General features: G+C 48.9%; 1 protein-coding gene across 12 annotated transcripts; it reads right to left on the reverse strand.

Moving 5' to 3' along the window:
• Window positions 1-674: 674 nt before the first annotated feature.
• On the reverse strand, window positions 675-14,690 carry CLXN (calaxin). 12 transcript variants are annotated; one of them, XR_003590298.3, is made up of 9 exons: window positions 14,536-14,690; window positions 10,420-10,578; window positions 9,609-9,713; window positions 9,156-9,215; window positions 8,809-8,960; window positions 7,989-8,093; window positions 6,595-6,674; window positions 3,291-4,252; window positions 686-911 (listed from the first exon to the last, which is right to left on the reverse strand). XR_003590298.3 is itself a non-coding variant. In XM_027972937.3 (8 exons), exons 1-7 carry the CDS (start codon window positions 14,591-14,593, stop codon window positions 6,615-6,617), a joined length of 699 nt encoding a protein of 232 aa, XP_027828738.1. In that variant the 5' UTR covers window positions 14,594-14,690; the 3' UTR covers window positions 5,394-5,759; window positions 6,595-6,614. The 12 variants fall into 12 exon arrangements, 9 of the variants coding, with proteins under 9 accessions (XP_027828738.1, XP_027828739.1, XP_027828740.1 ...); XR_006060825.2 differs by having other exon boundaries at window positions 675-911; window positions 5,628-8,093; XM_027972937.3 differs by lacking the exons at window positions 686-911; window positions 3,291-4,252 and adding an exon at window positions 5,394-5,759.
• Window positions 14,691-14,696: the final 6 nt, after the last annotated feature.

Consider the following 14,696-nt stretch of genomic DNA (forward strand, 5'->3'; position numbering starts at 1 on the left):
GTGTCTCCACACCCTGAGGGTGGGCATCTGGGTTGCCCACATCCGGCATGCGGTGTGAGGCCCAGAGGGCCCTGGGCGCCTGGCTGAGCCCACCCTTTTGCGGGTGCCCGGCGGCAGGGCGTGCAGAGGGGCTGGACCAGAAGCAAGCCTGCTGACCCTGGGGAGGCAGGGTGGGGCTGCGGGGGCTGAGGTGGGGCTGAGGTGGGGCTGAGCGGCACCCACCCCCTCCCCCGCCCCCAAACCAGGCCGGCACCGCCTGAGGCTCTGTGGGCTGCAGCGGCCCAGTCTCGGATCACAACCTCGGGGGCCTGAGTCCCAGAATATCTTGACTGACTTTCTGTGACTGCTCGCCCCGGCAGCACCTGAGGGACGTGACCGCCGGCCTTCCTCCCCCGCAGCAGCAGGTCCAGGCAGGGCGCATGGTCGGAGCGGCTGCCCCGGGGGAAGGGGGGCTGTGGGTGCCAAGAATGCAGGGGTGGGGCCGCGCTGAGTGTCCGGCGAGGCCTCTGCAGAGAGGATTCCCCAGGAACCCCCTCTGCCCACACCCCTTCCCAGAGCTGCCCCACGGCGTCACCCGAGCCGCCAGGTCCATGACCCTCCCCTGCACCCCCCTGGGCCCCGCCCCACTGCACTCCGGGACCTGCAGGCTGAGGGCGCCGCGTGGCTCTGCAGACTCGGGCGTGCCCCGACCGCACCTGCAGGGCTCCTGTCCCGGGGCCGCGGGCGCTGGCCGAGCTGCACCTGCCGTGGGCGCGCCCTCCTCGGGCCGCATACCTGGCGCTGGGCTGCAGGCCCCGGCCTGCTCACATCCTGCTGTGCTCGCGGAGGCCAGACTGTACGGCCAGGATTTCCTACCTGTCGGGACCGGGCAGGGGCGAGTGCCGCTGTTAACTCTCCATCTTACCTGTTATCTTAAAAAAAAAAAAAAATCATGATTTTAAAACCATGCCGGTAGTCAGAACATCTCTTTCTTGCTACCTCGTCATCCCTTCGCCCTCCCCCTTCCTCCTGGTCCTCCCCTCCCCCCACCGTGTACTCCTGCAGGTGGGCACTCCCTGGGGTTCCAGTCCCCTGGCCTGAGCTCTGCAGACTCCGCACACCGGGGCCTCTGTGTGCAGACCCAGACAGGATGGTGCCCTTGGCAAGAAGGAGGCATCCACCCTTCCTGGCCGTCAGCTGACCCTGGTTTCCTGAGGTTGCTGCACTCTTCTGCATTTACACAGGTCAAAATCAGCAGAAGGTCATATTTAAAAATTCAAAGAGGCAAGAAGCTTGTTCTCCACTTAGTCAAATTCACAGTGTCCCATTCAGGAACATGGCAGGCACACCCAAGGGTGGACTGGGCTGGTCGGAGCTCACATAACCTGGATGCAGCGCCTGTTTGCTCAGTAGCCTTCAGACGCCTGTGCTTCCATGCAAACCCTGTATCCTACTGATTTCTATTTCAGCACCCAAGAGCCAGTGAGTGCCACAAGCACTGGAGCCTCGAGTGGGGTTGACGGGAAGACAGACATTAGCGGGACAGCACCAATGGCTTCGGGATTAGCAGGGTCACGACAAGTGAGATATAATGGTTGTCTGAATTAAATTTGCCCATTATGGTCCATTTTGGTTCACTGAGTACTAAAATGTTGATGTTCACTCTTGCTATCTCCTGTTTGGCCGTGTCCTTGATTCATGGACCTGACGTTCCAGGTTCCTATGCAATATTATTCTTTACAGCATTGGACTGTACTTTCACCACCAGACACATCTACAACTGGGCATTGTATCCGCTTCGGCTCAGCCTCTTCATTCCTTTTGGAGCTATTTCTCCACCCTTTTCCAGTAGCATGTTGGACATCTACGACCTGGGGGGCTCATCTTTCACTGTCATATCTTTTTGCCTTTTCGTATCGTTCATGGAGTTTCAGGGGACTCGAGTGTGTCTCATAAACAGAATAAACTACTGTGTGTTTCTGTGAGTCTGTGGGGAGGATGTGTTTGTGGGTTAACAGGGGGGAACTTCACAAAAACAGACCCCAAGAGTGTCATATTTGTGAAAATCCTAGTGACACTTCTTTGGAGCTTTATCTTGGCTTCATGAGCTCCATTTCTCTAAATACACTGGATGACTAAAGGATTTCTAGGGGACCCCTCACAAGACTTCAGCTCCGCCACTCAGACGACACTCCACACTTGTCAAGGGGAGGACCCACAGCTGGATCTTCAAGTCATCCGAGTCCACTGTGTTCTTATTTATTCATCAGCTACGAGATCCTGGTGAGGACATTGCCTGTCCTAGACCCTCACATCGACGGTGTACCCGTATTTATCTTGGATTTCTGTCACACTTCACAGTTTACAAAATGGCATCATAAACCTATTCTCACTCATTCTCAAAGTCCCTATGCGAGCAGGCAGAGAGTGGAGGTGTTTTCCCATTTTATATGAAACACACTTGGTAGAGTGTTTATAGCCTATGGGGCTTCCCTGGGGGCCCTTTGGTAAAGAATCTGCCTGCCAGTGCAGGAGAGGTGGGTTTGATTCCCTGGGTCAGGAAGATCCCCTGGAGAAGGGAGTGGATACCCACTCCAGTATTCTTGCCTGGAGAATTCCATGGAGAGAGGAGCCTGGTGGGCTAAAGCCCCTGGGGTTCCAAAGATTCAGACAAGCCTTAGCAATTCAATAACAATGTTATGGGCTGAGAATATGTGACTGTCCCACTGTGACCACAGCCCTGATGGATGGTGCGTATTCCAGTCCCCACCAGCTCACAAATCACCTTTCACTTATGTCGGACTTTCAAGTCCATGTGGCCTGTGTGAGGCAGTCAGAGCTGGACCGAGGTGGGAGGGCCTGGTGCAAACCCATGCCCCCGCCCCATACTGGGGTCCTTGGGCTGGGTCTCTGCCTCTGTAAGGCCACACAGTCACTTCTGTGTGTGTTGTGGGATCATGTGGCCTCTGCTTCTCCTTCTCCACGTGGAGGTCTGTGTCTGGCACCGCTCTGTCCTCTGTGTGAGGGTTCAGCTAGCCCTCTCCGGGAAGGACTTCCAACATTCCCCCATGACCTCTCCTCACGGCCTCCTTGTGGCAGGGTGGGGCCCAGCCGTGTCCTGAGCTCTGGGCTAATCGCTCCCACCAGGAGGCAGTGGCTCCACTCGAAACACGACTGCAGGGAGGACGTGCCCACTCCAAACCTGGCTTTCTGTCCCGGCTCTGAGACCCTGAGGACTGTCCACGTCGAGACCTGGGCTGGGGGCAGGAGACGGTGTGCACAGGCCGAGGGCAGGACGGCTGGGACCTCACCTGGTTTCTGCAGACACCTCCAGGTGGACTGTCTCTCCCATGGAGATGCTAGGGCCGGTGGGTCCATCCCAGGGCTGGATGGGCAGGCAGGGCAGCAGGAGGTACAGGCAGACAAGAAGATGCAGGTCCTGGGGAGGAGTGTTTTCCTGGCAGATATGGTGGGAGGCTTGGGCCACAGGAAGCTACACTTAGAACGACAGGACCTGGAGCGGTGTATTCCCATGGGACTGGGATGGGGAGAGAGTCTCCTGGGCTGGCCCCACCATGGCTACCCTTTTCTCTGCCGGAAATCTGGCATCCAGGGGCCGATTCTGGTTCCAGGGTGTGTTCAGGGTCGGCTCCTTCTTCACTGGTGACCAGACTGGAGCCACTTCAGGAGGTCGTGTGCTCCTGAAGAGGGAGGGGTGGTCTTCCAGGAGGGGGACACACGTGACTTCTGCACTTTCTGGCTATCGCCAGGCAGTTGCACAGTTAGTGCATCATGACCAACATGTGATCTGGGGTGCACATCTGTTCCTTTCCCTGGTAGCTGCATGTGAACCCTGACAACTGGGAGGTCAGGGATGCTGAGAGGGGCTGCTCGGAAGAACCTTCTCTAGAGGGGCTATTGGTACAGTTTCTGAGCCTGTGTGATGGGAATTCCCTTGAACCATCTCCGCAACAGGGCTCTTGCTGGGGGAGGGGAGGAGGGACTCCAGCAGAGGGGGACAGCAGGGGCGTCACAGGGTGCAGAGCCTTTGTCTACACTGCGGACCGGGCAGAGGACTGATTTAGGCTGGGTTACCCACCTCCCCCGCCCCGCCAGCTTAGCCCGAGGTGGGACTCATGAATGTTTTGGATGATTTTATGATGCAGGCAATTGCAGGCTTGGCTTCTCACAAGTGCAATCTTGTTCCCAAAGATATTTGCAGGTTAAGAATGCAGGACTACCAGTTTTCAGTGGTAGCTTTTAAATCCTGTGGCTGAAAAAAAAAAAAGTTACTTGTTTCCCAAACAGAGTCTCTCTGTGCTGCTCAGGGGCTCTGCAGCCCTCCCAGAGGGGCCTCCCAGGGCGTGGAGGGGGGAGCATGTTAAGGAGCCAGTGGGAGGAAGGCTCCAGGTTACAAGTGTTCCCCGCAGCCCCCACCAGGCCACCCCGGGGCAGACGCAGTGCTGAGCCCCACTGAGCCTGGAAGGAGGAGGTGGGGAGGCGGTGGGGCCCACGTGGAGTAGGAGGAGAGCCTGGTCCTCAGGGGGACTCGTGTGCTCCGAGGACCTGCTATGAAGTTGAGTGAACCCTCGGGGCTAAAGTCATTCACAAGCTGCCACAGAGAATCTAGACATCTACAGAACGTCACTGGAGGGAAGAACAGGGCAGAGGCGCAGGACCCAGCGTGTCCTGGGCTGTGGAGAGGCTCTAGCCACTTCCCTCGGGTGCCCCACCCTCAAGTCCCACCACAAGTGTTTTAAAAGCTTTTTTAGTTTTAAAGGAAGTCAAGTAGTAAAACAGGGTTATTCACATGGAGGTTGACCTACAGGGAAAGGTTCAGGGACAGATGCATAAAATCAGGGTTTTGCATGATCCATTAAAATCACAGTTGATTATGGGCCACATGCTGGCAAAGAAGTAAATAGCGCGGCACAGGGCAGGGTTGGTCCTCACGCGCCCGCCCTGCCGGCCTTCCCAGGACCGTGTAGTCACACATGCCGGAAATCTCCAGAGATGCAGGCCTGGAAGCCAGCACTCTTGCTCACAAAGTCACCCCAAGTAAGGAAGTGATGAAGCTTGTGAGGAGATTTATCTCCGAGGACAGTTCATTTGGAGAATTATTCTTAAGAGCAAACATGGGGACATTCAAATTGTGAAGGGCAGGGAAAGAGCCTCTCAGGACGGCTCTGGACAAGGATTTCCTGACCTGAGGGAATGTTCCTGACACAGTGGTTTATGGGCGACTTTGTGCAAAAACGTACATGTCCTCACAGAGAGGCCTTAAGAAAGCCTGAGAGAGTCTATGCCAGAATATTAACGTTTTAGTTTCATCTTAAAATTTCTTAAACTTCGGAAATATTTTTCAGTGATTATTATTTGTAATTGGAAAAAATACAATAAAAATTACAAGCATATTGTGTTGCATTTTTTATATGCCAACTCAAGACAGAAAAATTGTATCAAAGTCCATCTGTATGAGAATCCAAAACTTTAAGAAAACACTTGGACAGTAAAATGTCTTCTATTTCATGAAACTGGGTATTTCACTTATTTATAGCACTTCATTTTTAACACTAGGTATTCTTTTGCTAAAATGTAATAAAGCATATGCAGTAACAAGAGGAATTTGATAGGCCGTGTGGCCTTACGTGTCTGCACGTGGACCAGGGGTTCCCACTTGACGTCCCGCGGCTGCCCTGGAGTTCGCAGGAGGCAGACGTGGCTCAGCAGCAGAATGAGGCCCGTCTTTCTCGAGCTGCGTCCGATGCCCTCAGCACCCACTGGAAACAGGGGCAAGGGAAGGCAAGGCCGGCTTTGGGGATACCCGGCCACTGGGCACATGTGATGTGGCCCCGGATGAGGGGCTGCACAAGGGGCGTCCCAGGTGGGGTGATGTGGACTAACAGTGGGGTCCAGGGGGAGAGCCTGGGGGCAGAACAGAGAGGGGGCTTTGCATCTGACCAGAAAGGGGGCATCTGGGCTGACTCACAGCCAGACCTCACCCCAGACCCAGGGAGGAGCATGCCCCGCCCGTGCGCACTCACAGATGGGTCAGCCTCATGGTGCCCGGGGCCCCTCTGGGCAGCAGGCTGAGCCTTTAGGCACTTCAGACAGCGACACAGAGCATATGAAAACAGACCCAGCCTCTCTGACTGTTACCCAGGGCACAGCAGGAAGGTGTCTCAACACTGAACACCAGAATGATCATTCTTTGGAAAACGTCTTGGTTACTGATTGCTCCAAAGGGAATTCAGTAGTTTCAGTGATGTTCAGATGGGTGCCCACCATCTTTCCATCATGAAGAAAACAGCTCATGATTACATGCTCTCTCTATTCATTTCATTCATGGAGATATTTTATGATAGTTTGTGCTAACAGATGGTCTAGGTGATAACTCCTCGCTGCAGCGATAACCCATTGGGCCAAACCCAACCACAGCTAATAAGGAAATCTGTGTCTGCGTCTATCTTACTTGATCTTACACCAAAGGTGACGATGTATGTGAGTTAACCCTGACCCATTCCCCCTCAAACATACAATTCACCAAATTCGCCCGCACCGTCCAGGCTAAGCAGGAAGAACACACAGTATGGGTGAGCCTCCCTTTTTACTCACTTGAGATGACATTTAGGAATTCACACCTCACTGAATTCATTTGGATCTTTGAATACTTGGGCTTCAAATTCTTTCTGGCTCTGAGAAATGGAAGGCTCAAATTAGTACAGACTAACAAAAAGTGTTCTGTGTGTCTGCCTGACATCCGAAGAGCATGGCAGCGATGAGGAGCATGAGGTGGGGGCCTGGGATGGGCTGTGTGCTCATTCTCAGGTACTGACTCTGCTCCAGCCCAGCGCTGGTTCAGGGACCGCCAGGAGGGTGAGACCTGGCTCCTATGGGCCCCTGTCCACAGGCTTAGACCCAGAACCAGGGCTGGTTCACAGGCCAGAACCAGGGGCTCAGCTCACCACAGTGGGACTGCAGGAGGATGGGCACCCTCGGGATCCCAGAGGGCTCATCATGGCACAGCCAGGCTGCAGTGGTAGCTGAGATGTTGGAGGGAGACCTGGGGGTGGGGAAGGGACAAGGTCGAGGAAGACACGAGCCCAGCTGGAGATACAGATGAGAAACCGGGGTGGGAATATGGCAGTATTCATGTATTGCATCACTCCACCTGCCTAACACCTTTCAACAGATCCTCATGACCTTTAAGACAAAGGCCAAGCTCCGAGCGCCATGCACTGGGCCCTTCCGTGTCCTCCAGGCTCATCATCAGCCTCACGACTCCAGATGCTCTTCTAATACTGTCCCCCTTTCCCTCTCACACATGACACTCCCTCTGTGTGGGCCCTGCTGCTCCCGTGCATCTGGTTCACCGCTGGGTCCACAGGACCCGCAAGCCTGCCTTGTCCCTCCAGCTGTCCACCCAACTCCCTGCAGCAGTCTCCACATGCCCTCTTGGCCACACATGCCCTCTGAGCCCCAGCACCTGGGGTCTGGGGACTCTGTAACCCATGATCAGTGAACCCTGGCAAGTGATCTACACTCTCTGAGCCTAGGTTTCCTCATCCATAAAATGAAGACAACGATAATTGCCGACTTCACGGGGTTGTCAGAGGACAGGTGAGGCCACAGGGGGCTGCCAGCACTGCTCATGGTACTGATTAGCAATGCTGGTATAATAATAATTATTACCATGTAATCATTTTCTGTCGGGTTTTTTTCCCCTGATCTGGAGTGCAGCCCTAGAGTTTTTCATCTGGGTTTCTGGCCCACATTACGCTTCAATAATAGTTTCTTGCAGGAACAAACAAGTTAGTGAATGAAAAAGTCACAGTGGACTACCCGAGTTCAAAGACACGGACCAGCCCTATTTCTCGGCCGCCTTTCTCTTTTAGAAGCCTCTTCTATGGGTGAATGTGACTCATCTGATCACTTGCCAAGCCAGGGAGTCCTGGGCTGCTGCTCCTATAGGATGCTTTGGTCTCTGTTCTGTGAACACATGCTGTTACCTTCGGGTCAGGGAGACATGGCCCAAACGCTTCCAGTAGAAGGGTCTCCTCCCTCACGGCCTGTTCATAGTCCGCGAAAGACAGCTTCCCATCATGATCATGGTCCTGGGGGCAACCGCCACGCGGCAGTTAACATGGAAACACTGATCACAGACACACACTATCTTCCTGTGGTCCATGGTTCAAAGAAAGATGTTAGAAAAGTGAAAGACTAAGTGATGGAATGGAAAAGGTTCTTTAATACCACAGTGAGAGAGAACAAGCTGGCGCTTTCTTTCACCAGGCAGCAAACTGATTCTTGTTTAGTTGCTAAGTCACGTCAGACTCTTTGTGACCCCATGGACTATAACTCGCCAGGCTCCTCTGCCCATGGGATTTCCCAGGCAAGATTACTGGAGTGGGTTTCCATTTCCTTCTCCAGGGGATTTTCTTGATTCAGAGATTGAACCTGGATCTCCTGCATTGGCAGGCAGATTCTTTACCACTGAACCGTCAGAGAAGCCCAGGAAAAGAGTTTCTGTAATTTGAATTCTTATTTCTAGCCCATCTCTGGCTTGTGAATTTCAGTGCATGCTAAATCACTCAATTGTGTTTGACTCTTTGCAGCCCTATGGACTATAGCCCTCCAGGCTCCTCTGTCCATGGGATTCTGCAGGCAAGAATACTGGAGTGGGTTGCCATTCTCTTCTCCAGTGGATCTTCCCCACCCAGGGATTGAACCCATGTCTCTAATGTGTCCTGCACTGGCAGGCAGGTTCTTTACCACTAGTGCCACCTGGGAAGTGAATTTCAACAGAAAAGTCTGAATGATCCATCTCACCATTTTCTTCAGTGTGATCTCCACCAAGTCTTTGATGCCTTCGTCAGGGTCTTCCTCAGACGGCTGCTTCAGGAGGCTGTTCTTCAGCATGTGGAACATCTCCTCCTTGGAGATGAAGCTGTCCCCGTTCAAGTCAAACACTTCAAAGCAATCTTAAAAAAAACAACCGATACAAAAGTGCTGCCATTAGCAAGGTAGAGTTTGCTCTGATGGTTTTCAAGGCCCAGGGCTCTAGGGTGATGCTCTTATCAAGCCCCAGGACTCAAAGCAATCAATTCCCATAATAGATGCTTAACGTCCACTTACTGAATATACTCAACAGTCCTAGAAAGGTTTCTTACACTTACCTATGAAGAGCAGGCCAAGGAACAACAAGTTGACAATTTCATCTTGAAAACCTTGGAAAACTGATTGAAATGTGCCTCTTAAACAGAGTTCACTGGGGGTGAATTAGGAATTAACTAAGAATCAGAAACTTGAATCAATGTTTTTGACTCTTATGATTATAATTCAAGTAACAAAATGTGTAAAATACTTTCATGCCTAAAGGCATGCATGTATGGTTAGCGTGTGCGCTACATGCCTGTGGGGTCTTGCTTGGCATGATTCCTCCTTAGAGTGTCCTGACTTGTCTGTTTACTACTTTTCCCCGCTCTTATTATTGAGTTGAACTTGCTCCCTACATGAGGTCAGTGGGAGTTCAAATCAAGCAAACAACAGAGAAACCCACCACACTGATGCACATTCTTTGCACCTGCTTATCATAAAGTACAAACCAGTAGGATGGCATGAAATCTTACATTTCATTTTTTCTTCCAAAGTTCCTCGGAGAAACACTGATAATCCATACACCCACTCTATTACACTTATGCAACCATCGTTGTCTTTATCAAACCCTCGGAAAACTAAAAAAAGAGAGAGACATACAACATAACGCTTGTGCTGAGCTTGTATTCTCAGTGAAGGCCTGTGCCACACTGCTCACTCTTCATGTTTAAGCAAAACTTCAGGACCATGTGGTCCCACATTCTCATTTGACAAAATGGAAAACTGAGACGTCATAACACTGGAAAACTCTTTCACCTAAGCTTTTACATTCTCCCTTTATACTTTGTGAGAATAGGCACACTGAATATCTAAAGACATGAATCAACAATTAACATATAAACAAGTTGGTATATTACATGTTGGTATGTTAACATGAAATATATAATTTTGTATTTTTGTTACTCAATGAAAGTAATGCTACTACATGATAGGCTATATCTTAATTTTTACTGAAATACTCTCAATGGTATAAGGACATTTAAATGTCCTTTTGAAACTATTTTAAAACTATTCTATTTACCAAGTAGAAATAGAAATGTTTGGGGTTTTCTGATATAAGGTAAAGGAAACCTAGTTACTCAGGCTGACTTTGTCCTCTTCTTAAATACACGAAAAGAGTGGTCGCTATCTTCTTCCCTACAAATATGAAAATTAAAATTTTATGTTCAAGTGGAATTGGGATCACAGAACATGAAGCGTCTGTCCCAGGGTTTGCCTGAACTTCAAACTGTTTCCCTCAGTTGCGGCTGGATCTGGCCCATCAGGATGCTGGCATCTGCTCACCCCTGTCCATGATCATGTCGTCTGTCATCCCAAACGTCATATGCAGGATGTTCCGAAAGGCGTTGCGGTCCAGCCCAATGATTACGCCCTGCCGCTCGGTCACTTCTCCCACCAGGTTATAGAAGAGGTTGATAAGGCATTTCACTTCAAATTTACTAACTGGGAAAGAATAAAATTAAGACATAACAAAAGGCATTTTAACCTTTTAAGTCCAGCTTCAACTCTGCATGAATGAGTCTGCAAACAAACAACACTGGAGCCGTCCACAGCCAGCTGTCGACAGGAGACGACCCTGCTTTGAGACTCATGACCCCCAGGTTAACAGAGGACCCCACCACCCCAGAGTCTCGCCACAGCAGAAACAACAGCCATCCCTCCCATGCACTAAGGCTGTCATATTTGGGAAAAAAAAAAAAAAAGATAATATCAGCCAGGTCACCTGAAAGGCAACTGTGGGGTCTGATTATAACCTGAACAAGGCAGCAGAGGTGAGCATGGTGATGTGAAGAATGGTAATTTTCCCCATCATTAAAAAAAAATAATTTTCTTTATTTGTTCATTTTTGGCTGCGCTGGATCTTCACTGCCATGTGCAGGCTTTCTCTAGTTGTGGCGAGCAGGGGCTACTCTCCAGTCGCAGTGCATGGGCTTCTCACTGCGGTGGCTTCTCCTCTTGCAGAGAATAGGCTCTAGGGCACAAGGGCTTGGGTAGTTGTAGCTCCCCGTCTCTAGAGCACAGGCTCAATCGTTGCGGCGCACAGGCTAAGTTGCTCCATGGCTATGGGATCCTCCCAGACTAGGGATCAAACCTGTGTGCCCTGCATTGGCAGGCAGATTCTTAACCACTGGACCACCAGGGAAGCCCTCTGCAGCATTTTGATTACAGGCATTCATGAGATTTACAGTGTAGCGTTCCCCTGGAGATAGATACCAATCTCCCCCACACTAGGCACCAACTTGCATCTCACATTAGCTTTTGTGAAGCCATGAGTCAGATTTTGGAAATCAGAATCACCTATTTTCCAATAAAGGATTTAAGCATATGCTAGCACACAGGAAGTGTGGGCTGTGGGTGATGTGAAAATGAACAGGCAACCACAGAGCAGCACCTTGGAGGAAGAACACTTTTGTCTAAAGCGTGTGCACACACGTGCCTGCTTGCAGTGTGCATGACTGTGGAAAGGGTGGCCCAGTAAACACAGAGCTGATTGTGTCCCAAGCACCATCTGAGGTGCCTAGCTGGAAGGATTAGTGTCTGGCGTTAAGAACATAAAAAGGAGTTTAAATATGAACTACAGGTGGAAGATGGGGAAGATGTTATTTCAAAACATGACAAAATTGTGGTTGAGCATTTTTAAAAACAAGGAAGATGTGTCCATGTACAAGGAAACAGCACAGAGAAGCGGGTAAATCCCATCTCGTCTTTTAGGCCAGGACAGGTTTGAAGGTGATTTCTGGTTTGGGGCACCACAATTTAAGAGGAACATTGAAAACTTCAGAAAATAAATGATTTAGTAAATAGATTGATAAATAGTAGACAATGATACAGTGATTATAATTTTTAAAAGAGCTGTTAGTTGCCACAGAAAATGGTATGAATAGTATGTCACTTCCTCAAAAAACTTAAACATGGAAATACTACACAATCCAGTGATTTCACTTCTGGGTATTTTCCCCAAAGGATTGAAAGCATGGACTCTGATACCTGTGTACCAGTGTTCATACCAGGAGTATTCACAACAGTCAAAAGGTGGACGTAACCCAGGTGTCCAGGGAAGGATGAGTAGATGGGTGTCCATCCATACAATGGACTATGATTCAGCTTCAAAAAGGAGGGAAGTTGTGAATCATGTTACCATATCATAACTCTTGAATACAACATGCTAGAGTGAAACAAGCCAACAAAGATAACAAATATTTTATGATTGTACTTCTATGATGTACCCAGAGTAGTCAAATTCACAGAGACAAAAAAGTAGGTGGTGGGTGCCAGGGGCCAGGGGAGAAGGAAGGGACCAATAGTCTCATGGGGACTCAGTTTGGGAAGATGGGAAAGTTCTGGAGATGATGAGGGGCATGGCTGCCCAACAATACGAATGTACTTAATGCCACTGAACTGTGCACTTCAAATAATTAAAGTGATACATTTTGTGTATTTGTGTAATACACAATTTGTGTAATACATTGTGTGTGTTTAACCACAGTAAAAACTCTAAAAATAAAAAGTGATGTTAATGGTTAGAGAAGAGAGACTTGCATGAAAGATGATGCGATCTGTTCCTGTATATGAAATGCTAGCTGAGGGGGTGTTGATTAGCCATTTTCCCATCTCAGCTGAATAAAAATGAAAGAATATTAGCTTATTACCCAAAGTATCAAAGCTGAGTAATTTTTCCACAGGAAAAATTCTCTTGCTGAAATGTTTCTTAAATTCAAGAATACAATACTAAATGAAATTAGGGACATCGGAGAAGGGATTTTTCATCTTTTCAGATTGGTGTAAGTCTGCTCTGCAGATCAGATCTGCCAGGTGGTGGATTAACTAGACCACCACTTAAGATACTTTCTTCTCTGATTCTGCAAAATCTACTCACTTCATCCTGCTGGGAACATCACCTGGCAACTAAAAGGAAATCTGACTTTAGAAGAAAGGTCTTCTGTGTAAAGTTTCAAAATTATTACAACGTCTATGATTAGTTGCCTGGCCCGGGATTCTCACTGTTTCTACAGAATTTAATCATCAAGTTTCTTAAGACTTACTTTAAAAATTTTATGTGAAGGACAAAAATCAAAACTGTTGACTGGTTTTCTTGTCCCGTTTTCACTTATCTTTTAATATATTCACAGAATGTCTGCAATACATTTGCAAACACACTGGAAAAGGAACTAAATCAGATTCAGTGTTTGCCGTGTATAGTAGTTATTGCATTGTTCATTCAATATGTGACTAGATGTTTTAAGAAAATCTGGTCTTTTCCAACAAATGAAAGTATTTTAAGAAAAACAATAGGACAAAACTCTCAGATTATAGTAACCATAATAATAGATTATAGGACAACTTTCATTTTCAGAGTTTAAGATGCTTATACATACCATAACTTTTATTTGCAGCACCATCCTGACAGACTTTCCTACCTCTCATTATATAAGATACTAACTCTGATTAGAAGGCACTAGATTCCATAATCTTTAAAACTACATCAAAACATGTTTGCTCTTCTTTCTTTGCACCATGGGAATAGTCTTGGGATTATGGTTTCTTGTACTTTTTAAGAGGCCAGTAGTTTTGTAATAAGCACATAACTTATAAGCTGGATCATCAAATATTTATACCAGATCCATAGCTTCCTTGCCCAAGCACAGTTCTGTTTTTGAGTCTGAATACAATTATAAGGTTACCTGTGAAATTCTAGGACCACTTTTCAGAATATGTGTGAGATGGGAGTAGGGAGGTTATTAACATTAATATCTTTCATAGGTGTTCATCTTGTCACCTGCCAAGTCTCCTTCACTTTGCAGGAAAGTGGGGCCCCAGAGATGGGAACAGATACTGTATTGTGTGATTAGCTTTTTTGAGCTCCTTGGTTTCCAGGCACATTTCCTTGCCCTGAGATACAGGTTTCTGTACCGCTTTAACCCACCTTTCCTAAGGATGTTCAACCATTGATAACCACTTTCCCATAAGGTTCGCTTAGTAATGTCCAGAACTTGGACCTTGCCAGTTGGTTTGCTCTAAGAAGAGCTTTTTGTTGTGCTACTTCTCTTGATTCCAGTGGGTTTTTAGTGCTTGTTTTCCACCTAAATCTGAGGCTAGGGCCACATACGTCTTCAGGGTAATTAAATCACATTTCTTATAAGGTAAGGGGAAGTTAAGAGAAGGTTTGAGAAGCAAGCACGTGCATGCATGAGTGTAGAATTTGGTGCCTCGACACCTGGAAACGCTCCCTAAGATCCTGGGCTCTGTGGGTGTCCACCCAAAGTAGCTGATGCTAGTGTTCCCTTCCAGACTTCTCTTTAGGGTCAGGCGTGGAGGGACTCTGCAGACCAGACTCTAGCACCCGCAGGATAGGGCCTGACCCGGGAGTCTCTGCCCGCCCAGCCCTTGATTCTTACTTACAATGCTTGCAATTTTTAGTTAAGGAGTCCGTCAGCTTCTGCAGCTTCTTGCGGTTCATGTTGGGAGCTCAGGAAACCGGGAAGAGGCCGGTGTCCGGCGGCGGCTGCCAGGACGGTTGCGAGCCCTGGGTCTGGGGCTGCAGGCAGGTCTCCCCTGTGTGT

This window comes from Ovis aries, chromosome 9 (genome assembly GCF_016772045.2).
Source record: "Ovis aries strain OAR_USU_Benz2616 breed Rambouillet chromosome 9, ARS-UI_Ramb_v3.0, whole genome shotgun sequence".
In the NCBI taxonomy this organism is placed as follows: Eukaryota; Metazoa; Chordata; class Mammalia; order Artiodactyla; family Bovidae; genus Ovis; species Ovis aries.